Genomic DNA, 26,631 nt, shown 5'->3' with positions numbered 1-26,631 from the left:
ACAAAATATAATAATCATGTCAATGTTTTAAAAAAAAAAACATGAACTCTTCATGAGCTTGTTGATTGTTGAATGACAGGTGGGATTACGGATGCGATCCTTGGGAAGTGTTTATTCAGAAGCAGAGGGTGCCTTGATTCTGTAATGATCCTATGAATTTATTTCCTGCTTTAGTTATCCGCAAAACGAGACATGTCAGCGTTGCCTCTACGCTTCAGGCAGCCCCAATAATCAAATCCTACATTTCATCAAAATCTGATGGGGAAAAAAGGTAGTTTATGATCAGCAACTTCCTGGACTTAAGAATTAAAATCAACAAGGTTAGAATAACAGAGTGGTCAAATGAACAATCTGATGATTGACAGGAGTACTTTATCCACAGCAAATGAATGGCAGAGCTGAATCCCCTATTAGGACACTGGATCTGGCCACATTTGATTATCAGATGATACAGGTCAGACATCTGTGTAACGTAATGAAGGTTAGGAGACCTCCATAAATAGATTCACAATGTCTGAATGTTTGACACAGCCCGCAGATAAAGTTTCTTTCGCTCTCTCTCTGGCTTGGTCGATCTCTTTTTCCCACTCTCCCTCTCTCTCTCTCTTTACTTGTGTAATACATTTGCATTATACAGCTGGGAAGGGATTTACATTTCACGTGAAGGTGTCATGTTCCATGTGATTCTTGCTGGATGGGTTAAATGGCTTCCATGTCTAATGAATTCTTTAATACTTTGTCCCAGTAACTCAACTGAGGACAGCTGTGCTCAGTGTCTGAGAGGTCAAGTAAATAATTGCAGTTGTTTAAAATATCTGAATTACAAACTGATGTTCAGCAGTATCTTAGTTAAGCTTTAAAGTGAAACAACTTCATGATGAGTCCACCTGTTTTGTAAGAATATTAAGAAAAGTGACTTCACGACTTGTAGTAGGGCACAAAGTTTATTCATTTAAAATATAAAGAAGTAGAAGGAGAATGCAGGAACACTTGCCTATGTTTATGTTACTCCAAATAGAAATCACAGCCACCCCTGAAGAAGGTATAAGTTTCAAGGATGATTAATCAGTGATTTATGTTGGTGGGTTTGATTCAAAATTTGAAAACAAATGGTTTTTTGATGAAAAAAAAATTCTCGTGACGTTGTTAAAATGATCTTTTCTTTTCCAATTTCTAAAAAAACCTCAAAAACAATAGCAAAAAAAAACAGGCAAAATTAAAAAGATTGATTTAATAACGAGAATACCCACCATTCTCCTTGTAAACACTATTCGTCCTCTTATACATGCTACCGATCAATTTTCTAATAAATTCTTGTGGCAAATTTCCCACGGTGACATGAATTTCTCTTTCAACTCAACAATAGAGTGTAATTTCATCAATTCTGTTTTGATATTCATTTTTAATATTCAGTCATCATGTATTTTTAATTTACCTGTTTACCTCCTTAACAATAAAACAAAGGAAAAATTTGGACTTAGTGTTACTTCTATGTAGGGATTTTACTGGTCCGGCCCCCTTGACATCAAATTAGGCTGTATGAGGCCCCAAAATGAGTTTGACACCCCTGGCTGAGGAGTAACATCTTTTTATATTCAGCCTCCCTTCCCCCTGTGTCTTTGCTGGTTCTATACCCTTTAAATCCCCGGGTCGTTTTCCCGAGGAAAACCAGGCAAATATCCATGTGCCCCATGGGTGGGATGATGGTAACTCCTGGAGACTGGAACACATTCCCGGTCTATGATAGGAGATGAGAGGTGACGTCCATTTTTACCACTTTGCAACCTCTGACTCCTGCAAAGGCTTTCTCCCCATCCTGTAAAAGATGGAGACAAAATTACCATTTCCTCATGCTAAAAAGGGTGAAATATCTCTATGTTGTGAGAAGTAGAATCTCCTTTAGATACATTTCTTCATCAAATTTGAACATATTTCATCGACTCCCATGTCTCACCTTGATGGCTTTGTACATAAAAATGATGGTCCTTTTGTTGCTCTGAAGCTTCTGATGCAGCTTTTCTGGCCTCCTCCAGATCCACTGCAGCTTTCAGAGCTGCTTTCTTGCTCTTCTTCTTGTTCTCTTCATTTTGCTTGAGGGAAATCACGTAACAAATGACAGAAATCGTATTCTCTTCTTCGTGGGCACACTGCTATTCGCCTTGACCAGACCTGGGCATTTGATGGCCTGCAGGGCCACATCCGGCCCATTTTGCTTTTTTATCCGGCCCGCCAAACAATTTTCTTTGAATAGTTTCAATCAAAATTGAATTTAGAAACTCCTTATTACATTCCTTTTGTTTAATTTTGTATAGACGATTACATACAAAATAATGTTGGCACAATTATATGATCTTTAATTATTTTAAAGTTGAAATAAAATGTCAAATATGTAAATATTTAAATTGTAATGTTAATTTTGTTCAATGTAGATGATACCCAGTTGGTTCGCGCATGAAAATTAAATAAGAAATGTGGCCCGCCAGCCAAAATAATTGCCCACCCCTGGTCTTGACCATAGTTGGCTCCATTTGTCCATGCCCCTGATTGCACATCCTGATATGAGGCGTTTCTCTGCCGCTCTCTGCTGGAAAGGTACTAAAAGTACAACTACAAAGGGCAGCTGAAACGTATGCTTGTTTGCAACATATATAGTTGACTTTGAATGTTCTTATAAATTCAAAATGTCTGATTTAAAACAATGTTCTCTCATTTATTTCCAGCTGAAGAGGAGGTGAAAATAGTTTCATCTGGATGTCACTTGCAGGGACACTGTAAGTTGTTCAAAAGCTAGATGTGCAATCAAAGATGTTGCATTTTTTGACATTTTCTGGTGTCGCTCGGTGATATTCACAAAACAAGCAGCACAAAACAGTAGAAATATCCAGCTGACATCTCTGTGATGACTTCAAACAGATATTGAAAATAAGTCTGCTGTTTCCCACAAATCCAATTGGAAAGAAAGCTCTTATACAGTCTTTCCTTGTCTATTTGTCATTTAGACCCAGCTCTTGAGCTCCAATTTGCCCTGCAGTAAAGCCCGGCCTCCAGCAGGCAATGAACTCCTGCCTTTCTGGCTCCTCTGCGAGCATCAGTGTAGCAGGAATGCAAATAAGCATCATTTAACTAGGAATAGGCAAGACCACTAACTTCCCCTTTGAAGAAGTGCTCACATTTACACACACATATATAACCTAAAAATAATCTGCCGTAGAAAGTTCTGAAGTCTTGCTTTCATTTCTTAAACAGTGAGAGAAATAAGAGATTACTTTTCTCTGATCATTCAAAAAAAACTTGCACTGTCATGGCCAGAATGAGAATTACAGTAAGACATAAAAATAAAAATCTCACTTGCTCTTCTGGACTTCTGTGCTAAACTACCAAAACTTATTTTGACTTGCTTTCACACGATCTATTTAGTTTAGTATTAGAATTCGAAATATATTGTGTGGTATGATTACTATAATTTCTATTTTTATTTCCCCATTGTCAACAATTATTTCTGTCGTGGGTAAAATTCTCTTTCCTTTCCATATTGAAACAAGCATGAGATCTAAATTTCAATCATAATTATGCTCACAATTTCAAAAAAGTAGTGAGTGAAAACAAAAGATATATTTACTGTTTGCAGTTTTTTCTTCAGTTCAACATTAGCCCCTTTGTAGCTTTTCGACGTGGACTGTAAGTAATAAATGGCCAGTCTGAAAGACAAAATAATAGATGATGACCATCAAGAAACAAGATTGTAATTTTAGACCTTAATACAAATATGAACTTTCAAAATGAGATGATCTACATCAGCGGTAAGCTATTATTTTGGCTGGCGGGCCACATTTCTTTTTTAATTTTCACGCGCAGGCCAACTATGTATCATGTAAATTGATTAAAATGAATATTTCAATTTAAATATTTTAATTTTTAGGCAATTTATTTCAATTTTAAATCATTTATGATCATATATATGTACCAACATTATTTTGTGTGTTGTCATCCATACAAAATGAAAAAAAAAGGGAAAAAAAGGAGTTTCTAAATTCAATATTGATTGAAAATACTTATTGAAATATTTAAAGAAAATAGTTTTGCCGCTAGGATGAAAAAGCAAAAGGGGCCGGATGTGGCCCGCGGGCTGCAAAATGCACATCTGATCTACACTATGGACAAAAAAAATCCTTTATCATCGTTTGGTGCTAACTTACACCATAAGCAGTATGAAGGGTAACACCAGACCAGGGTTGGAGGCGTAGCTGAACACTTTACTGATCCAAGCCGGGAAGTCCAACTCCAACGTCTCTTGGATCACGTCAAACATACGATTTTTGCCACTGATGTGAAAAGGGGGATTATGACAAAAACACTGATATTTTAATGATGAGATAACCTGAACAAGCCTTTCATTACCTGAAGGGTCCACAATCAAAAGAGGGGGGGATTGTGACGATGGTGTAGATGGCAGGTAGAGTGGAGAGGAAGAGGATGACCAACAGCATGGCCATGTAGAAGTTATTAGAGCCAGAGGCCTTGAAGACTCTCTCCTGTGGCACATTGCAGCACATGACTGCCCAGCACTGCAGGTACATGGACACGTGAAGCCGGAGCACATTTAGAGCAGGCAGGCAGGGGGCATAGAAAGCGCCCATCCTGAGGATTAGAAAAATACTGAATAGATGACAGGCTGATGTTACATTCAGTGAAACATAAAAACTGGAACCTTTGAAATTTCACGGCAGGCTTTCTCTTACCATATCATCCCTTGATTGAAGATCAGACCAAGGACATTCCCACTGACATCAAACTCGGAGTATGATGGCTTTTAAAAAGGCCATAAAGAACATGAATTATCAGTTGCAGTTCATCCGTTTGCAGACGTTATGTTACAAAAAACAACAAAATACAATCACTTCAGTCACGTGGAACAAGCTGACTCACAAATCCAGCTTCCAGGTCCCAGCACCAGCAGTAGTTGAGAAAACGAACAAGCACAGCTCTCAAGAAGTCCCCAATCAACAATGTGGTGTATGTTGTCATAGTATCAGAAATGATCAGGCGTACAAACTCCTGCAATTATTATCTGATTATTCAACCACTAGAAATGTAGATATTTGGCAAAGGTTACATACCACATAAGTTAGACTAATGTGAACAGTGAAAATACAGTATATGTATTTTAATTCAATGCTTTACATATACATATACATATACATATACATATACATATACATATACATATACATATGTATGCATAGATAGATAGATAGATAGATAGATAGATAGATAGATAGATAGATAGATAGATAGATAGATAGATAGATAGATAGATAGAGATGTGTGCATGCATGCATGCATGCATTCGTGCATGTTTTGGTGTGTGTCTGTCTGTCTGTGTGCAGGTGGGGGGATCTATGAGAGAGTGTTGCAATTATATCTACATGGAATAATTTGTGTTTGTTTAAGAGGAGGTTTGATAGGAAATGATGAGATCATACACTTACATAACAGTATAAATACACACTGACCTGCCCCACCATTGTCTCCCAGCAGGGTCCTCGGGGCACATCAGCAGGGTGACTCAAACTGAGTGGAGCGGTGCTGTTTTCTGATATTGTACCATTTAGAATATTTGCTTCCCACACTGTTATATTGAATTTTATTATTTTTTCCTCTTCCCTCTACAACAGACAAGTACAGGCCAGCTTTTATACAATGAAAAAATTATTACATTGATTTAGGATCTCTCACTTTGAGGTTGATCTCATCCATAAGAGCAATGATGAAGGTGTAAAGGTTCCCCAAGAAGAGTGCAAAGATGCGACCCAGCTGCCACTGCAGGGCAACCCGAGGGTGGTAGTTTTCCAGGGTGCTGATGACGTCAAACAGCATGGGGCAAAACATTCCCAGTAATGATATGACCATGTTCACCTGGAAGATAAATTGTCTCATTAGTGTCAATTAGGATCTTATAAAATATCCAATAGATTAAAGGTAAGAGTTAAACCTTAAATAGCAGGTTAAATGATACTTCATTATGGTGCAAAAAGGGCCCCACTGTTGACAGAGTAATTCACAAAATTATGCAACATTTGGGGAAACATTTGAAGGTGTTTTTCAAAATTATTTTCACTGTTATGTGCCAGTCAAGAATCCTGCAGCTTATTTTAAAGTATTTCACATAAATTATTGGATTTGAAACTGTTGTTAAGTGATTCGACAGAGGATACACCACAAAGAGTACAAAAGTAAATATGATTATGACTCGAAACGATCACTTTAACCACATTTTGTTTTTTAAAAAACATTTTCAAGGTTGAGGCAAAGAAAATACATTTTCCTGAATCTGCTCTGTTTAGTATTATGATATGAACATGTGAGTGATATAAATTGGAAAAAGTTACTTTTTAAAGCTTAAAAGTACAAAACACATTGTACACATGTACATGTACAACAACATTTATTCAGATTTTGATTTACCGTGTGCATGCAGACAGTTTGGTCACTAAATCTATATTGTGCTTACATATAAGGTTCTTAACTTTTTTACAAGCATTGCAAATGCATTCTCCTGTGGGTGTTTTCAGCTGTGCTGCAATCAGTGGCATGGTTATTGTCTGACCCTTTGAGTTTTTCTCATGCGCAGTGAAACCCCAAATCCTGCTTCCATCTAATCCTTACAGTACCTCCCGTGACAACCTTTGCACCTGCTAACAATATTCAAAGAGTCCAAAGAAAAAAATCTAAATTTTACTTTCACCAGCAAAGAACCATAACAAATTTCAGGAGTGAAAGTACAGTACATGAATTCAAATATGATGGTTCCGGTCACATTGCAAAAATAATATGAGATTTTGAATGCCAAAATCAGAATTAAAGAGGTCAGACTTCATGGGGTTTTGTCCTGTTCACACTATTAAGAAAAAAGCAGATCTGATTTGAATGTCAGCAAAATAATAAAAAGTGGGACAGGTTCAATAAGATGGGAACATAACTTGGGAAACTTTGTATTTGTCACTTGTACTGTATAAAAGTAAGGTCGTGAAGGAAAGAGAATAAACACTACCTGTAATTCTTTGAGAGGAAAATCATACTTTTAAATACTTCCGATATCTTAATGCACCATGGCTTTGTAAGGCTGAACAAATACGTGGCATTTGATGTGAAGTATGATAAGTAAGATGCTGAGATGGTAAGCATCTACTATCAACCAGAGCAACAGAAAGATTTCTTGTACAGAAAAAACAATAACACAGCTCTATGAAAATAAGTATTTAGTATGTACAGTATTCTATTTATGAGTAGGATGTCCCTGACACATACTCACTTGATTTTAAAACTGTGCCTTTAAAAACAACAAAACTAAAAATATAAAAATTTTAGCATTGCCGAGATTCAGTATTTTTAATCCAACTGTTACACTGGATATCCTGACATTAATGTCACAACTGACATAAAGACACATCTAAAAATTAATGTCTAATTTGGGAACCTGCTGCAATTGAAAATCAAAGAAACTGATAGTATTTGATATGTAAAATATTTATCTTTATTTTTTTCAAGTTTCCTAAAATATTTGCTACCAGTATACCAGTATGTCAGACTATTGTATATGTCGCACACAAATGTTTATAACTAAAGACTATAACGTTGTGCCTGCCAGTAAAATTATATGTATTACTTACTCTATATCTGTTAGCTTAATCTATCTCCCTTTTTCTATTGTTCATTAGTACCTCATTCCTTTCCCACCAGGAGTGACTGTCCAACCCATCAAGGGCAAACTTCTGAGAGCGACGTACTACAAAATAAATAAGGTAGCCGCTTCCCGCTAAACAGCACAAAACCAGGAAATTGGCCAAAACTCGCAGGAAACGAGTCAGATGGATATTGTCATCCTTTCGACTCTCTTGTTCTTCTAAGATGGCCTCCTGGGGTGGAGTAAAAAAAGAAAAGGTAACAAGTTGAAAGAAATCTATTACATAAATCATCTGATTTTAACTGAAACTTTAGTGCATTGACCTTGAAGCTGGTGGTGATGGAGGCAAACTTATTGTCTGCAGTTTCAGAGTTTCCGATCAGGTAGTCCCAGCTGGTGAACATTTTCCAACTGAAATTAAAGCTGTTATCATCTCCAACCCCGGATTCATTCGCATTACGGGCCATCCTGCAATCGAACGTATTCAAATCTAGTAATTCACTAAGCACTAGAGACATTTTCATATCCAAAATATACTTACGTTCTAATGACCACCATATAGCTGTAAGCCACTGTGCCCACACCGACCAGAAAGTAAGACAGGGGCATACGAAACTTGAGCCATCCAATGGCTCGCTGGCTATTGTAGAAACCATAGAAGAGTACAGAGTACTGGGCATAACCCTGTGGGTACAGGTGATTGCATTCACTGTCAAAAAGTGATATTGAGAACACTTTAACTTGAAACTATAGGACTGTTTTACCACATTATCGTTTTCATTTGACATCTGACATTCAAATGAATGTAGAATCTGTTGTGTTAAATGGCTAACATTTACAGCATCAGCATTAATTCAATTTTCATGCTATTTATGAACTAAACAAATCAATAAAACAATGAATTAACCAATGGTTTATTTTCCATCCATTCCAATTTATCACACAATAAAGATATTGTGCAATGTCTAAAATGTGCCCTTTATAATTAAGTAGGTACACTTTATAAAGGCATTCTTAGGGTCAAGCATTAAAAGCGGACGTGTGAACAAATCAAAGATACATCAAGAGAATTGCTGTCTCAAGGACACAGGAATGTATGTATATCTCACTTAACAATTTTGAAGAAATATATATATACACTGCTCAAAAAAATAAAGGGAACACTTAAAAATCACATCCTAGATCTAAATGAATGAAATATTCTTATGAAATACTTTGCTCTTTACACAGTTGAATGTGCCGACAACAAAATCACACAAAAATGATCGATGGAAATCAATTGTATCAACCCATGGAGGTCTGGATTAGGAATCACACTCAAAATTAAAGTGTAAAAACAAACTCCAGGCTGATCCAACTTTGATGTAATGTCCTTAAAACAAGTCCAAATGAATCTGTGTTGCTTCCTGAGTGGACACTATGATTTCACAGAAGTGTGATTGACTTGGAGTTACATTGTGTTGTTCAAGTGTTCCCTTCATTTTTTTGAGCAGTATATATATTTATATGGCTGATTTAGGCTCAGACTGTTTAAATGTGGAATAGATCACAATACACGCTTAATGAAAAGAATAGAGAACAAAGAGAAAGAATGCTTCATATGCAATAGGAAAAGTAATATTTTGACCATACAAAAATGTTAAGACAACAACTTTACAATGTTAATAGATAAATAAAAGGGACAAAAATGTGACTATATTTGAAAAAATTATAGGGTGAGATGACAGGGATGACCCACAGTGATCTTACCCCAAAATCCCACAAGACAGCAAAGTCCATGGCACTTCCCTCCTCAGCCCTCGGAACCGTCTTCCTTGGGATGCTGCCATAGGGCCGCCCCATTAATGCCTGTCAGAAATAAGAAGGGAACATGCTGTGGTATTAGAAATTAATCTTGATGAAACAATAATAAAGTGAACATATTTAAAAAACAAAAGCTTTAGAAAGGAATTAGAGGAATTTGAAAAATTAGAGATAAATATACCTCTGGAACCATGACTAGGCCAAAGGTCAGTCCAAACAGAATCATATTAATGCCATACATCCACCTCAGGAAGATGAAGTAAGAGGCAACTGAGGAGCCAAAATGACCTGCAAATACAGTAAATACACATGAGAATGACAATTACAAGAATAAGGACTCTGAAGAACTTCATCTGAGATTTATTTTTATATAAACCATCAGCTAATAACATCAGGTTTATCTCTGATGTTCATATTGGAAACATGATAACCCAGAAAATCTCTGTGCATGTCTATATAATCGAAAAAAAAGAAAACACTGATACATTATGTAGCATTTAGAACTGAAGAGAAATTCAACATAAAAAAAAAACATAAATTTTTGTACCATATAGTATACTCTCGTAGCACATAAAGACGAGGGTTGGTGGAATGAAAACCCGAATGACTGAAGATGGTTGCTCAAAAACACTGGTAAATTATTCTTTGGACCAGTGGACTAAAAGTGGACCAGGTATATCACACATTACTTAGGGTGATGTTTGCAGATGACATTGTGGTCTAGTGAGAGCAGAGAACAGGTTGGAGAAAATCTAGAGAGGTAGAAATATGCTCAGGAAAGGAGTGGAATGAAGGTTCGTTGTGGCAAAACAGAATATATGCGTGTGAATGAGAGGAACTCGGGTGGAACGGTGAGGCTACAGGGAATGGAGATCAAGAAGTTGGAGGATTTTAAGTGCCTAGGGTCAACAGTCCAGAGCAACGGAGAGTGTGGAAAAAAGTTAAAGAAATGGGTTCAAGCAGGTTGGAATGAGTGGAGAAAGGTGTCAGGGGTACAATGTGATAGAAGACTATCAGCCAGAATGAAAGGAAAGGTGTACAAGAATATGGTGAGACCAGCGATGCTGTTTTGTCTAGAAACGGTGACAATGACAAAAAGACAGGAGGCAGAGCTAGAGGTCACAGAGATGAAGATGCTGAGGTTCTCTTTGGGAGTGACCAGGATGGGTGGGATCAGGAATGAGTCTATCAGAGGAACAGCACATGTTAGATATTTTGGAGAGAAGGTCAGAGAAGCCAGGCTGAGATGGTTCGGTCATGTACAGAGGAGGGATAGAGAATATATTGGTAGACGGATGCTAGAATTGGAGCTGCCAGGCAGCAGGTTTAGAGGAAGACCAAAGAGAAGATTTATGGACGTAATGAGAGAGGATATGAAGGTAGTTGGTGTGAGAGAGGAGGGTACAGAGAATAGGGTTAGATGGAGAAGGTTGATTCGCTTTGGCGACCACTAAAGGGAAAGGCCGAAAGGAAAAGAAGAAGAATTTTGAATGTTCTTTGATAAAGTCATTTTTGTCCCACAGCTGCGAGAGCAGGCATCCCTTGAAACAGAATTTTAGCGGTTCGATTCCTGGCTCCTCCTGCCTGCGTACTAAAGTGTCCTCGGGCAAGACACTGAACTCCCCCAGTTGCTCCTGGTGGCCCGTATAGCGCCTCGCATTGCAGCTCTGCCGCACATGGCGTGTGAATGATTGAATGTAATCCATTATAAAACACTTTAAAATGTGGACAGCATTTACCATTTATTTGCAGAGAAAGCAGAGAAACGTACTTTCAATCTCCTTGATTTTCATTTCCCACGGAATGCAGGCAGTTTTGAAATTTTCAAAGTCCCTTTGAAATTTCATCCATTTCTAATGAAAAGACAAGGTAAAACAGAAATGAAGTACAGAATTAGCAAGGGTTGTGATTTTTTTAATTCTTTTTATTTAAAGACGAGACATCCACTTGCCTTTATCATCATGACTTTATACGCATAGAGCTTCCTCCCCTTCCCCTTCCCCAAAGCACCTTCATATTTCTCCACAAACTCTTGAGACTCCCTGAAGGACAAAGATTTTCTGATTCAAATAAATTCCAGGCCACTCCTGTATTTACAGTCGATTCTTTGAAGTCAAAGTATCTTTGTCACAACATGGGCCTGATTCAAAAAGAAGTGACCTTACCGTAAAATCACAAGTTTCTTTTTCATCAGCCAAGGCTTCCCCCTTAGACTTTGGATCAATTTCTTCCTCTCATCAACAGCCTCTTTCAGCTCCTCGAGCTCCTCCGGTGAGAGACACTCAGGTCGCAACTCCTTCTCCTCTTCCTCCTCGTCTTCATTGTCCTCTTCCACACTTGTCACCTGTTCTGAACTGAAAGATTTTTTTTTTTCCTTTTTAAATTGAGCTAATAGCCGTACGCATGTTTTAATACTGATGTACTATCCCAGTAAACTGAAACAAGGAGAGTAATTTACCTTGTTTCAACTGCTTTTTTTGTTTTTTTCTTCTTTACATCTTTCGCTGTCTTCTTCACTGGACTATCCTTGACTTCTTCCTCTGTCCTTTTCTTTAGGGAACTTCCATGTTTATCCTTTCCTTTCGACTTTTTATTTTCCACTTCCCCCCCAACCTGCTCTGCTTTTTTCTTCTTTTCATTTTTGTTATTCTTCTTTGACTTGACCGTGCTCACCTTTGTTACCTTGACCACCTCCTCATCATAGTCTCTCTCTGCTACATGTTCACCTTCAGCTGTTTTTGTTCTTGTCTTCTTACCCCTTTGTCTTTTCTTACATTTGTCCATTGTTCCCTCATCACCTTCTTTTACTCTAGAAGTACCCTTTTTCTTTCCATTTCTCTTTTTAATTTTCCCTTGTTTACCACCATTCCTCTTCTTCCTGCTTTTTTCCTTCGCGTATTGCTCTGGAAATGCAGAGATATCCTCTTGCTCACCTGTAGTAAACCAACAGTGTCAGTATTGCAATTATTTGTTTTAACTTTCATGACTGACATTCTCTGCATGAAAGCATCCTAGGTAACTCAATATATCTATACATTTCGATTGCAGTTTCAAACAGCAGAAAAGTCCAAACATGACACAAAACATTATTACAGAGAATGCCAGAAAATAACTCAGGAGTTGCTAATGACAAGGACCCATTAACCTGTATTTTCCAGTCCAATGTCAACTGTGGACAAAGAGGTTACTGACCATTTTTTACCTATTGTTCAACAGAAACAAAGCATAGAAAACTATTAGGAAGGAGTTTTGCATGCCCCACAGAGACTCTGAGGAGAAGACAGTCTTTCCATTTACGCTGAACACACCTCTCGACAAAATACCTAACTATTAGAGAAAGCTACATGTTGGTGGAGGTTCAAAATCATCCAGGTCATGGTGAATTCTTGTCGAAATCTTCTTGTCTTGGCAACTGGACTTTAATTTTTTCAACTGAAGACGTTTCACCTCTCATCTGAGAGGCTTCTTCCGTTCTAATGACCTATGGGGAGTTTCCGACACCCACATCAAATTCACAAGGAAGGCTGTCTCTGCTGACCAACTCCCCTTCTTGGAGTGTTGCATTCACATCCAACAGGACGGAAGCTTGGACATCAAGATTTACAAGAAACCAACACACACCGACTAGTATTGACTTTTCGACCAACAACACCCCCTTGAGCACAAACTGGAGGTAATCAGTACACTACACCATTGGGGCAACAACATCCCATCAACCGGCAAAGGAAGCAAGACCGGGGTACAACACATTAGGAAAGCCTTGAGATCCCGTGGCTACCCTAATTGGGCCTTTGCCGTATCAGAAACCACCAGACGCAGGAAGATAGAACAGGAGGAAAACAACAACAAAGACCATCAACATACCGTATGTTGCTGGTGTCTCGGAGAAACTCCAAAGGGTGTTCAACAAACAACATATCCAGTACATTTCAAATCCCACCACACCCCGAGGCAAAACTGGTGCACTGCAAGGACAAAACACCCAAGCAACCATAGGACAAAATACCCTCTCTGAACAGAGGAGGGGGCCTTAGACACAACCATTCACAAGCATATGACACCGTACTGGGATCAAAACTAGACGGATTTGCACACACCGACCAGGCCCATCGACACCCACCAAAAAAAAACAGGAAAGATCCACCACCAGAACCAGCCCCAGCTAACGTCAACATGAGCCCCAGTTCATGTGATCCAATGGGTTTCACTTCTTTGTTTAGCTTTACCAATTCACTTTCCAATCCAAGTGATCCCACAGAAGTTGCTCTTCTGTTCCAACAAACGACAATCTCCACTAGCATAACAACGCCCTTATACTCACTATCTGCAGATCAACTCTTCCATTTACACAACAAGCCACCATAAACTAGGCCTGGCCAAAACCCTGGCTGTTATATTCATAAACTCCCCCATTGGTCATTAGAACTGAAGAAGCCTCTCGGATGAGGGAGGTTAAACGTCACCAAGTGAGGAAATTCAAGTCCAGTTGCCATGACAAGAAAATTTTGACAAAAATTCACTCATAACAACATTTAATAGAGATATTTGCATTTCACCCAGAAAGGTCCAAATTACACTTCCAATGCAATACATACCAATATCAATTAGGTTATAGGCAGTGGAAAGATTTATGCCCTTGTATAAAACTATTTTATAGTATCCTGAGTCATTTTTTCTATGTTTTATCTGTTTTCTCAGCTGAGTCTTCCAGGTGAGTTTCCTATGTTGAATAAAGGTTTTAAAGTGTTTTAAATGTACGTATTTTCTCTGCTGCACCATATACCTCACTGTAAAAGTGCTATTGTAATAACGAAACCGACATAAAAGACGTCTGACAGTCTGAGCAGGTATCATAATCTGGCCTCATGTGTTTTCTCTTTAAAACAGAAGTGGCAATCATACGGGTGAATAAGTTTCTAAGACACAAAAGTGAAAAATGTAACCTAATGATGAAAGACAGGGCACTGAGGTTGTCAGCCTTGGGCTTCAGGCCAGCTGAAGATGCAAGAAGTAGATCAGTGTTCAGTTATTGTGTTTTGTAGTTATTGATTGACCGTCTCATAAACTGACACTGATGTTTTTCTTAAAAGTAAAGGTCTGAATAGTTTTGGATGGAATAGGAATCCGTGCCATAATAATCTGTAATAAACACATATGTCACAACAACAGCAAGGGCCCTTCTCTGACAGCAATTATAGTTGCATCGTAATTTTCACCATTAATATAGAGACATGTGTGCAATGTTAATCCTGAGGATTTCTATCTGAACAATCGGCAGATTTCTAAAGACAAACCTTGCATATCGAGAAAACAAAAAACACAGTTTGATTTATAAAGTACTCAGAAATATCATCTTACTGTCATTTTCACAGATGACATTGTCCCTAGGCATTTCTTCATATGTTTCTTCAGTAATGCTCGTCCCAGGGTGCTGTGTTGTTACAGTGGTCTTATGTCTTATGTTTTATACAGCCTGTCAAACTCATGTGTGTGTGTGTGTGTGTGTGTGTGTGTGTGTGTGTGTCTATTCATGGAGGGGCTCCTGCCACATGATGAGCAACTCGCTTGAGAAGTTCAGTTTTTCCTCGCCACTCAATGACCCGAAACAGGGACAATGACTGCCTGGAAACCCTAGAGCCACACAATTTCACTAGCAATCAATTATTCACAAGAGTTATGACTGCTTTAAAACAGCTGTGTTTGTGTTTGTTCATGCTTGTCAGTATGTACTTATGTATTCCCATAACATAATGCTTCGGGAAACAGAAGGCAAACACAAGGCACACAGTTCAACTGTTTTTCCAAATGTTTTCACTACAATAAACCAAATGGCATCAAAACACAATGCAGATACTCCTATTTGGTGTTTTATTTTGATGTAATGTTTTATTTTTATCAATGTAACTTTCACTCATTGTCATTTACAGAGAAAGTGTTTTCATGTCTTCACGAAGGCCCCTTCCTCTTGTGTATTTGTGTCTAAATCACAGCATTTTGCAAAACACAGCCAAACATGTTATTCATGCGACATGTTCCTTGTTTAAATTCTGTTCCACTTTCCTTGCTTGTATATTTTACTCTTCACATGCCTCTGAGTCCTGCATCTTTAAATTCTCCATCTTATAATTTATACCATGTCGGCAGAAACCATGAAACTGGAATATGAAAGTCATGGAAATTGAAGGAGGAGTTTGATTTTGATCTTTCTTTCTTTTCATTTGTACACTATATTCTGCATTAAAAGCAACAACCATACAAAGCTTAACAGTATCAAATTAAGTACTTTGTGATGTGACTGTATATTTGGAAAAACATTGTATTCTGAGTTTACTGACCGTGTCTCCCCACAGGAGAGATCAACCATAAAACCAGTTGTTGAAAAATACTTTTTTCTGAAACATTTAATGGGAAGATATTGGAGACCAGCATCAAAATTCAATGTGGATAACACTGGTGTGGCAAAAATCAAACTTGGTGCACCTGCAGAGGGCAATGTTGCTCTGTACTTAAATATGTGTGAAAAAAAATCCCTCAAAAAATGTTTTTTTTTATTTTTTGTGCAGCATGTGAAATTGCGTTTGCACGTGCAAGTTATAGTCTTGGAAGCATGACTTGGAAGCATGTGTGTATCCATGTTTCAAAGTATCAGGAAAGGAAGGAGAGTTGTAGGGATATCAGTTTGCTGTTGCTAAAGTTAGTTACTGCTGAGGGGAAACTTAGAGTGGGGAGATGAAGGCCATCTGGGCAGAGAGTGGCATTAAAGCTTACTACAAGACACATCTGATTGGTTAGAGTTATACTGCTGCTTATGGAGCTGATGACCAAGAGAGTATATTACAGCTAACAAAAGTACTCGGCCCCTCCTTGCGCTGCCACTTTATTGTGGTGGAGGGATTTGCGCTTCCCAGTGATCCAAGGACCAGTGTTGTCAGGGGTTTTCCTGGCCCTGGAAGGTTCACCCAAGGCAAACAGGTCCCAGCTGAGGGACCAGACAATGTGCGGCTCAGAAGACCCTCGGCTGCAGAAGCTGGCTCGAGGGACATGGATTGTCACCTCTCTGGTGCGCGAGGCTGAGAGATTCTGACTAGATATAGTCGGATTCACCCCAACACCCAAGGTGGGGATTTGAACCAGGCCTCTTGAGAGGGGCTGGAATCTTTTTTTACTCTGGCAGGTGTGGGCATATTGATTGCCCCCGCCGTCTCAGCGCCTGCATGTTGGGATACCACCTGGTGGACTAGAGGGTAGCCTCCCTCCACCTTCAGGTGGGGAGATGGGCTCTGACTGTTGTTTGCGGCTATGCATCCAACAGCGGTTCAGTTTACCCACCCTTCTTGGCGTCCCTAGATGTGCTGCTAGAAAGCGCTCCTACTGGGGCCTCCCTCGTCCTACTGGGAGACTTCAACGCTGTCATGGGCAACAACAGATTAACTTGAAGGGGCGTGTTTGAGAGAAATAGCCCTCCAGATCTAAACCCGAGCGGTGTTTTGTTATTGGACTTCTTTGCTTGTTACGGATTGTCCATAACAAACACCATGTTGAGCCATAAAGGTGTTCATATTTACACTTAGCACCAACTCACTCTAGGCCGCAGTTCTTTGATTGACCTTGTCGTCATGTCGTCAGACTTGCAGCTGCGTGTCCTGCACACTCGGGTAAAGAGACGGGCAGAGCTGTCAACTGATCACCACATGGTGGTGAGCTGTTTCCAATGGTGGGGGAGGATCCCTGTCAGACTGCTGTGAATGTCTGGCAGAGTCCCCTGTCAACTCCCACTTCTGGCAGAACTACAACTCACGTCCCGAGGGAGGTCAGGGGACATTGAGTCAGAATGGGCAATGTTCCGTGCTTCCATTGTCAAAGCAGCAGACTGGAGCTACGGCCATAAGGCTGTTGGCACCTGTCAAGGCGGCAACCCTCGAACCCACTGTTGGACCCCCGCAGTTAGGGATGTAATCAAACTGAAGAAGGAGTCCTATCGAAGCTTTCTGGCCTGTAGGGCTCCAGAAGCAGCTGACAGGTACAAGCAGGACAAGTGACATGCGGCTTCAGTGATCGACCGAGGCCAAAACTCAGGTGTGGGAGGAGTTCGGGGTGACAATGGAATAACAACTTCCAGTGGGCTTCAAGGAGATTCTGGTCCACCATCTGATGGCTGAGGAGGGGGAAGCAGTGCTCTATCAACACAGTGGGAGCGGGATGCTGCTGACCTCAACTCGAGACGTTGTAGATTGGTGGAAGAAGTACTTCTATTACTACTAAGTCAATTTACAAAGTCAAGTAAATTGTATAGAAATATGCGGAAAATATCAGAAATTTGGAAAAGCCCTCTGTAATGTTACTGTTATGTAAGTTCTCTAGATTGTAACTATAACCATGCAAATTTTTTGTTGAGCTGTTGGAATTAATGTATGCATCACCCACCGCAAATACATCAGAATCAGAATCAGAATCTCTTTAATCCCCAAATGTACAATGTATACAGGAATTTGATATGATATGACGGTGATATGATATGACAGTAAGATGAGGGACAAAGTTATAAGAAAAATAATCATTTACTTAGTTATGACTATCAATCACCAAAAAAACTCACACACACACAGGTTGTGCTTAAGAAATATATACAGGTTGGATATATGCACAATGAGGGCCACATGGTGAAGCAGTGGATAGTGCATCTGCCTCATCAACCCTGGTTCAATTTCAACAGGGGACCTTTCTGTGTGGCGTTTGCACGTTCCCCTCTTAAGTCTCCTAAGTTTCCTCCAATTTCACTTGATAGCCTTTGATGAGTAAATCTTCAGGTTGCTGGTGATGATGGTGCCCAGAAACTTCAGAGTCCACCGCTTGTACTGCAGAGTTGTCAATGAAGAGTGGGAAGAATGAGGATGAGTGTCTACGGACGTCCATGACTAACTCCTCTCTTATATTGTCACTGAGCTCCAGGTTGTTAGCTGTAGATCATGCTGCCAGCTGTGACACTGTGTCTCTAATAGCTGACTCATCTTTGTCCTTGATAAGGCCCAGGACTGTGGTGTCATCTGCAATCTTAACCAGCTTGAAACAAGAGTGCCAGGAGGAGCACTTACTGAAGTATAAGGAGCCCTTTAGAGCCCTTTAGAATTCTTCTTCTTCTTCTTCTTCTTCTTCTTCTTCTTCTTCTTCTTCTTCTTCCATCCTGGTCACTCCCAAAGAGAACCTCAACATCTTCATCTCTGCAGCCTCTAGTTCTGCCTCCTGTCTTTTCGTAATTGTAACTGTTTCTAGGCCATTTTCCACATTCATCAGCTCTTCAAAGTACTCTTTCCATCTTCCCATCACTCCTCTAGCATCTGTCAATACATTTGCCTCTCTATCCTTAATCACCCAGACCTGTTGTACATCCTTTCCATCTTTATCTCTCTGTTTCACCAACCTGTATTGATCATTTTCACCTTCCTTGCTATCCAACCGAGCATACAGGTCATCGTACGCCCTTTGTTTTGCCTTTGCTACCTCTATCCTTACCTTACGTTGCACCTCCCTGTTCTCCTGTCTGTTCTCTTCAGTCCTCTCAGTATCCCACTCCCTCTTTGCTAACCGCTTTCCCTGTATATACTCCTGCACTTCCTCATTCCACCACCAAGTCTCCTTATCTACTTTCCTTCCAGATGACACACCAAGTACTCTCCTACCTGTCTCCCTGATAACACTAGCTGTTGTTCTCCAATCATCTGGAAGCTTTCCCTGACCACCCAGACTTTTTCTCAATTCCTTTGTTCCCAACAAACTCCTCCTTCAAGATAACTCCTACTCTATATCCCTTCTTGTCAGTACCATGATAGTACAACTTAACCCCCATATTATGTTAAGGGTCAATTTGACCCATTTCACCCATTGACCCAATGGGTCAAATTGACCCTTAACATAATATGAGGGTTAAAGCCTGCTCCCAAGCTACTACCCTTATTACCTTTCCACCTTGTCTCCTGGACACACAGTATATCCACCTTCCTTCTCTGCATCATGTCGACCAACTCTCTACCTTTTCCCGTCATAGTACCGATATTCAAAGTCCCTACTCTCAGTCCCAGGCTCTTTCCTTTCCTCTTGTCTCTCTGCTTCTGAACACACCTTCCTCCTCTCCGTCTTTGACCTACACTAGCCCACTGGTACCCTGTATGTCATCGGTACCAATGGTGGTCATTGTTAACCCGTTCCTCGACTAATCCGGTATGATCTGGTGATTACGGTTGATTCACATGTTTGGTTTTGGCAAAAGTTTTACGCTGGATGCCCTACCTGACGCAACCCTCTGCATTTATCCAGGCTTGGGACCGGCTCAGGGAGACACTGCTCCGTGCCCCCCCAAGGCTGGCTCGGGGACACACCGGCCAGTGCACTGGCCGTTTAAACAATAGCCTGTATATTCATGAGGAGAAAAAAAAATCAATGAAAAACATATACTGTTTTGCATATTATGAGGTGGAAAATTAGAAATAATTTTCAATTTTTTGAATTTGCAGACCAACTCTTTTGTAACATTTCAGATGACACATCATGTAGATTGAATACTGCATATTGTGGTAGCTATTGTTCAAAACATTTGTGTGTGTACTCTTTGTTCCTGTCTGTTGTGCAAGCATTTGTTGATTTCGAATGTTTGGAGCGAGAACTAGTGATGTGTCAATGCTTCATATCTTTCTTTTTTTTTTAGATAAAGCACAAAATTAGTCACATCACTGACAAAGAATTGTTGCTGTTCATGACCATTTAATTTGACATAATAATAGGCTATAAAGCCCTGTAAAATACCTGTACATTCTTTTACTCAAATATAGGTTCTGTAACATTTCTGTTCCACAGTGCAGGCCATAGATACCACAGCACACGGGGACACAAAGAGGGCTTAGTTCTTGTGGTTGACAAAAAAAAATGCATAGACCCATTTGATTGATTACAAAAAGGTAATTATTAGTCACTTGTGTTGTGCAATCTTTTATATAGCTTAACATGCAAAACAACAAATGTACAAACACTGGTATGACAGGAGTGATGAGCCCAAGGGCATTGTAATGCAATAAATTCTTCTCAGAACTGCAACTGTTGACAATGGATGTCAAGCAGGTAGATGTTCTGGCCCAGAGGGGAAAACTCGGTTTGTTTTTGAAAGAGATAAAGGAACCCAGCATAGGTGAATCGGGTGACAGGGATTTCAAAATGACTGGTCATTCCACACATATCTTTGGATTCAGCTTGATCATTGTTTACCTCGAAGACTATTTGTGCTGACGGATTTCAAGAAGCTTGGAATTTTTTTGTTCTGGCGGTTTTAAACTTTGACAGATTTAATATGTGGACACAGGATAGGTTCAACAATTTCAGAATACATTTGAAAAATGGTATAAATGATTGACAGTATTATTCTAGGCATTCGAAATATTCTGGTCATGTATTCATGTTGTAATATGAGATTGCATATTACGTTTGTTCTATTGTTGTATTTTCTTTTGGAACTGTATGAAATGCCCAGTCCTTTTCTGTTTCCGCTGCTATAAGCATTGCCTTTGCCCACATAGATGGTGTGTAAATATTTTTGGTCAAAAAAACACTTGTAATTCCTATAATATTATTGGCCAAATAATTTTGGATCTATGAACCTCCATATTGTACTGTACAATAATATAAAAGAATCATAAGACATTGAGGGATGTTGCCAAAAATAGTTTTACTATTTGACAGCCCTTACACTACTCTATCCTAAAGCCTTAATATTTAATGCAAAAGTCATTGGCAACAGTTAGGTGTACCCAAACTTTTTCCTCCTCAATAATGTCTTTCTTTCTGTTTCTGAGAAGAACTGACTTTTGCCCAAGTATGGGAGCACAGGGACTTTTCAAGAAAGTAACTTTATCCCAAACATGTGGGGGGCTGGAGAGCAAGTTAGACGTGGGTAGACACAGAGGAGTGTGTTGCTCAATTTTCTAGCATGGCCACAGAGCATGTATGAGAGGGAGGGAGAGAGAAAAGCATGGTGTGTACGTGTGAGTAAAGCAACGTCATCAAGTCAAAGGCAGGTTCTGTTCAGCCATGGGTGTTTCGAGGCGGGACTTGGTGACTGCAATTGACAGATTATGGCGGTAGAGGCGTGGTTTATCCTGGCAGACAGAGAAGCACGTGGCCAAGCCAGTCTGCACGAGGGAACAGCAACAAAGACCAACCAGTCTGGGGAAGAGAACAGAACACGGGACATCTGCCGCACACACATACACACTCTCTCGCTTACACGCATGCACACTCACATTCACAGGAGTTCACATTCGTTAACTGCATGCATGTGGTCTTTCATACAGTATATATCTGCCGCAAGAGCTAAAGAGTGGCACGTTAAGGCCGGACAACCTATAATTCTACTCTAACATGAACACCTTGTTATATGCAAATACCCCACCTTTCACCTTTTTTCTTCACCCCACCCCCTTGAATTCCACAAGAACCACATTTGCACACACATACAAAAACACACACTGTGTTATTTCAGCAATCATCCAGATCACTATGTAAGGAAAGGTTTGTGTGTACGATTTAAACAGAGAATGTTTAAACAGAGAGTGGCTTGGAAAGTTGGGCTGCCACCTCCCTGGCCAGGAGTAAAAAATAACACTTCCACTGTGCAAGAATTGTGTTTCAGAACAAGTAAGGGATTGAATGGTGAGTTGGTGCTGAATCAGCAGAGGAACTGATCAAGATCTTGACATTCTCTTGAGCGCATTTTCAGTTTCACATTCACTACATATCAGTAGAGTCCATATGCAACCTAACATACTTCGCCACAAGTATTCTATTAAAAATATTAAAAATTGAGCTGAAATAGCAAAAATTGACAAAGTAGCGCACCTTGGCACCCAGGAATTATCCAAACGCACACACTCAGTTCTGAAGATGTAGCTCTCATGTACGACCAAGCAACCTTTTCTGAGGTTACGCATGAGGTTGATAGTGGGTAGAGCAGGGTGAGGATCAGATTTTGAGGCAAAAGCTCATTGCAGAGCTTATCATGCCCTGCACAGAGCTTATGTAAATGAATAAGCTGCCATTTCCACCACTAGCCCCTTCATCAACAGTGTCTCACCACACAGATGCCTGAAACAGGCAAGCTGTGCTTGAATGCCTCAGTGCATGTGTGTGTGAGTGTGTGTGTGTGTGTGCCTGGCAGTTACAGACAGGCTGTTCCAGATTCATATAAGTAATCCTCATACCAACACGCCGTGAACACAGGCAAAACACAACACACATAGAGAAATATGTGTATTTCTGTTGTCATGACAACATTGTCACTTGAAGATACTCACGTGCGTGATTGAGCAATGGAACAACTCTTAAAACAACCACCAGCACGTTACACTCCCACATACACATGCTCAGTGGTACCAAAACCTACAAACATACACATACAAATATAGAAGCCAAGCCATGACAGCCTATACACAGGGGGATGGGTAATGATACTCAACTCCCACATTCTCCTCAGCTGCTCCCTCCCTCTCTGAAACCCATGAACCTTCACATACTAAACACATACACATTTCACATACCCATGGTCCTTGTTTCTCCTCTATTAACACTACACTTACTCTCACAAAGACTCCAGTGTCAAATAGAGCAGGTCTAACTCTGCCTCCCCACACACACCTATGCTTTCTTTGCTCATGTATTAAATCATGTCTATACCGTTGGAGAACCACACAGATAAATGCAAGAAATGTTTTATTTTAATCTCCTATGTTTTTTCACTCACTTTGCATCTAGATGACTCATCGTGACCTGACAGTTGCCCACTCAGTACTCGTCAATATTTCAACAACCAGACAACAGACACTATCATTTGATTACATTAGGTGACCTCACTGTCACTTTAATCTGAGATTAATGTGCTTGGTTTTTCAAGATCCTCTCTTAGTAGACAGATTATAAAGGCTATAAAAGTTGCTCTTTGAGGATATCCAGAAAAGCAGAAAATAATGTAACTATTGTGTCAAACTGAATACATTTGACAAAATAATGATTTTTACAGTGACTTATTTTCATCACAAATTATCACAAAAATGATAAAAGTTGCAGGTCTTGATGGTCCTTTGTACATATAGTCACTATCTGATAGACAGTCAGTGTGTGTGTGTGTGTGTGTGTGTGTGTGTGTGTGAGTGACCGAGAGAAAGAGAGAGGGAGGTAAAAGACAGAGAGAAAGAAGTTACGGGAAGTTAAGTAGCACCTACTTTTGGTTTCACTTGGCTACACCTTGTTCTAGTTTTCAGAGTCACATGAACACAGGCTTAAATCAGGCCAAACAGTCTGCATTATATTAGTCCTCTGGGTTCCACGAATCCACTGATTGTTGGCAATATGTACCTTTAAACCCACCCAAACACACTCACATATGTTCACAAAGAGTTTGTTTTCGGCTTGGTTGGGCTTGTTGTGCCTGGGGACCCTATGAAGTGTGACTGACAAGGTTGAGGAATACGTTGAGACTTGTTAGACTTGTAGGGTAAACTATAAGGCACAACATTACACACTGCAAGTGCATGGAAAGAACGTGTTTTTGCAAATGTTCAAATAATAAGTGTCCTGCCTGAGTGGCTGCTGATGTTGAACACAAGAGTGTTTGAAGATCAGAATTAATAAAGAAAAGAGCCCCCATGAAGTATTATATTGCCCATGATAATCACTCTTCATGAGAAATGTGTTTACCTCCAGGCAGGTTTTAGAATTTTTGATGAAAAAAGATTTCAGTTATTTACCATATCTTTTAGCTTTTGATGGTTCCATGATAAAAAATTCAGTATTATTCACACAATTGTGTTTTAAATTATGATAATCTGGAATATTAGGTGGATAATTTAGTCATTCGAAAATCTGCTCACAAAAAGAAAAATTCCCCAAGATTTTGTCACTAGATATAGGTGGAAACAATTGAAGAGTTTTGAATAACCGGCACTGCAGAGCCAATCCAGCCTGTTCAGAGAGAAACAGATGGAATCCTAGGCTTCCGATTGTTTCCTTTGACAAAAAGTGCGGGTTGGACCATCACTTGGAACGGCTTTCATCGTTTTCCAAAGCACTATACAGCATTTTCACACATCCCAATGATGAGTATGTAAGAAACAAGATTGCCTGTTGTGTATCATAAGACAGGGTCAAAGAATTTTACATGGAAATTCCATATCAGGACAGCAAAATATAATCCATCTGACCTTCACAATTAGACCGAGGGTGGAAATGTGATCGGTGGTGGATCAGTTGGGCATCAATCCCCCTTGTTAAGGATGGCAGCAAGTTCTGATGGCCAAGGTTGATCATTACTTGTTGTACTGGGGCATGCCGACTTCCAGTCCTGGTTTTGACAGTCTGGTTTCTTCTAATTACGACAAGCGAGCTGGCAAGTTTCTCCTGAGTGCGTTGTTGGCTGTTCGATGATGGAGCTGCCATCTTAGCAGCATGCTGACATGCAGCCAGGTCCCAGTTAGTCTGGAACCTTCTTGGGAGTCTAGCCCTCCAAGGGTGACCCTGCCAGGTGGAAGCTCCAGATGGCAATGAACTACATACCACAGGAACGCACAAGACTATTTGTCACAACCAAGCGGGAACCTATCATGGAAGTGGTGCAAGAGGTTAAGCAATTGCCCTTGGAGCCAAACACTCCTTGTTTGATTCCCAGCTCCTCCTATTGTGTCCAAGTGTTGTTCAGCATGACACTGAACCCCCATTTTGGATTTTAAATTACAGGTTCCAAGTGCAGGTTCCAAGTGCTTGCTCACAATTTACATTGGGAATTTGAGAAGTCTAATAGTATCAAGTATGTGATGTGAATAAACCTGGAGGTACTGTAGGGTTTTGAGTAGGAGCTATCACAAAATATACTACACAGTAGACCTTTAAGTTTACTATTACTACTTCTTGCATGGAAACTGAGCATGTATCTTCCTTGAGTATATTTCTTTATTTATTTCTATCCAAAATGAAAGATTATCATTGTAAAACCAATTAGAATATGATTTAAATTTCAAGCCAACATATTTTGCTTCTAACTGGACAACATAGACTCCTACTTCTTTTCCAAGGACAGAAACTACAGCTGTAACGTTGGTATATTTGACTTTGAGTTGTTTACTCTCCGCGAAGATTACATCACATTACTAATACTCATATTACTAGTGATGGATAAAACAAACTTCAAAAACAATTTCCCAACTGATGCATCCTGAAAATATCTTGATCTCTTCTAACAGCTGAGCTCTTAATCTTTACACCCACCATCAGCTATGGGTGGGTGTTGTTTTTGTCATTCCTTGTATGAACCGATGTGATGTTCACATTTTGGACTGAGGGATGTTTTTCTACTGCGAGAGCATTTTCATCTGCCCTGACATGGAAGAGGCTGTTTGAAAGCTTGAGACCAGATTTTAGGGTAAAGGTTAATTCTAGGTTATGTTTAGGACTTGATTTGAAGTCAAGCATCTAAGTAATTAATTTTAGCTTTGGGGCGTTTTTATTTTAGTCGTCACACATGGGCCTCTTCAACAAGTTAACTGGTTGTCTGGCATTGATAAACATACAGGTAAAAAAGGTCTTTTAGGATCTCCAGAAAAGACGAAAATGATGGTGTCAAACTGAATAAATTTGTCAAAAAAAAGATCATTCCAGTGACTTGTTTATTTTCATTTCAAATTATAACAAAAACAATGAAAGTCCCAAGTCTTTGTATGGTCCTTTGTACACTCTTATCGGCATTAATAACACACGTGTGCATGTTTTGTGTGTGTGTGTGTGTGTGTGTGTGTGTGTGTGTGTGTGTGTGTTCCTATGAACCTGGGGAGGGGGTCACATGTGTCTGGTAATAAGGCCTTTTGTGTGTATGACAAAAATAATTATGCGTTGAGCCAGGAGGGGCGAAGATCTCTAACCCAAAAAATAGCACCTAGTATTTTCTGGAAAGAGGAATCCCCTGCTTTCTCCTTCTATTCATTCATGTCATCACCATTATTCATGTGTCCAGTCATTTGGGTAAATCATTAAATAAAAAGGTTTCTATCCTTGTAGGAGGATGACGACGGGATGTGTAATAAAGCGAGCCCAGATCTGCGCCTGCGCAGTCGTAGCCC

At 39.7% G+C, this 26,631-nt stretch overlaps 1 protein-coding gene across 6 annotated transcripts; it reads right to left on the bottom strand.

Annotated features, from left to right (window-relative positions):
• tmc1 (transmembrane channel-like 1) lies at positions 1–25,106 on the bottom strand. Of its 6 annotated transcripts, none has more exons than XM_086174435.1 (19): positions 24,724–25,106; positions 11,946–12,420; positions 11,653–11,841; positions 11,439–11,529; positions 11,259–11,340; positions 9,669–9,775; positions 9,434–9,532; positions 8,226–8,368; positions 8,008–8,152; positions 7,722–7,916; positions 5,737–5,916; positions 5,514–5,666; positions 4,927–5,055; positions 4,740–4,807; positions 4,399–4,656; positions 4,197–4,322; positions 3,620–3,698; positions 1,955–2,090; positions 2–1,816 (listed from the first exon to the last, which is right to left on the bottom strand). In XM_086174435.1, the coding sequence occupies exons 1-19, from the start codon at positions 24,956–24,958 to the stop codon at positions 1,638–1,640; spliced, it is 3,069 nt and encodes a 1,022-aa protein (XP_086030561.1). In that variant the 5' UTR covers positions 24,959–25,106; the 3' UTR covers positions 2–1,637. The 6 variants fall into 6 exon arrangements, 5 of the variants coding, with proteins under 5 accessions (XP_086030563.1, XP_086030561.1, XP_086030565.1 ...); XM_086174436.1 differs by having other exon boundaries at positions 3–1,816; positions 4,399–4,638; XM_086174437.1 differs by lacking the exon at positions 4,927–5,055 and having other exon boundaries at positions 1–1,816.
• Positions 25,107–26,631: the final 1,525 nt, after the last annotated feature.

The sequence above is a fragment of the Fistularia commersonii genome, chromosome 26, assembly GCF_037954325.1.
Source record: "Fistularia commersonii isolate RoL2024-O1a breed Wild chromosome 26, RoL_Fcom_v1.0, whole genome shotgun sequence".
Lineage (NCBI taxonomy): Eukaryota > Metazoa > Chordata > Actinopteri > Syngnathiformes > Fistulariidae > Fistularia > Fistularia commersonii.
Note: the sequence above shows the minus strand (reverse complement) of the source record. Positions and strands in the feature narration are given on the sequence as shown.

What these genes read in the sequence shown, in the direction of transcription:
- tmc1 (XM_086174435.1), bottom strand. Translation starts at nt 24,958, where the DNA reads ATGGCAGCTCCATCATCGAACAGCCAACAACGCACTCAGGAGAAACTT. An exon ending in TATATGGTGGTCATTAGAAC is followed by an intron (nt 8,153 to 8,225) that starts GTAAGTATATTT and finishes GTTCGATTGCAG; the next exon opens with GATGGCCCGTAATGCGAATG. An exon ending in GGGAGACAATGGTGGGGCAG is followed by an intron (nt 5,056 to 5,513) that starts GTCAGTGTGTAT and finishes TAATAATTGCAG; the next exon opens with GAGTTTGTACGCCTGATCAT.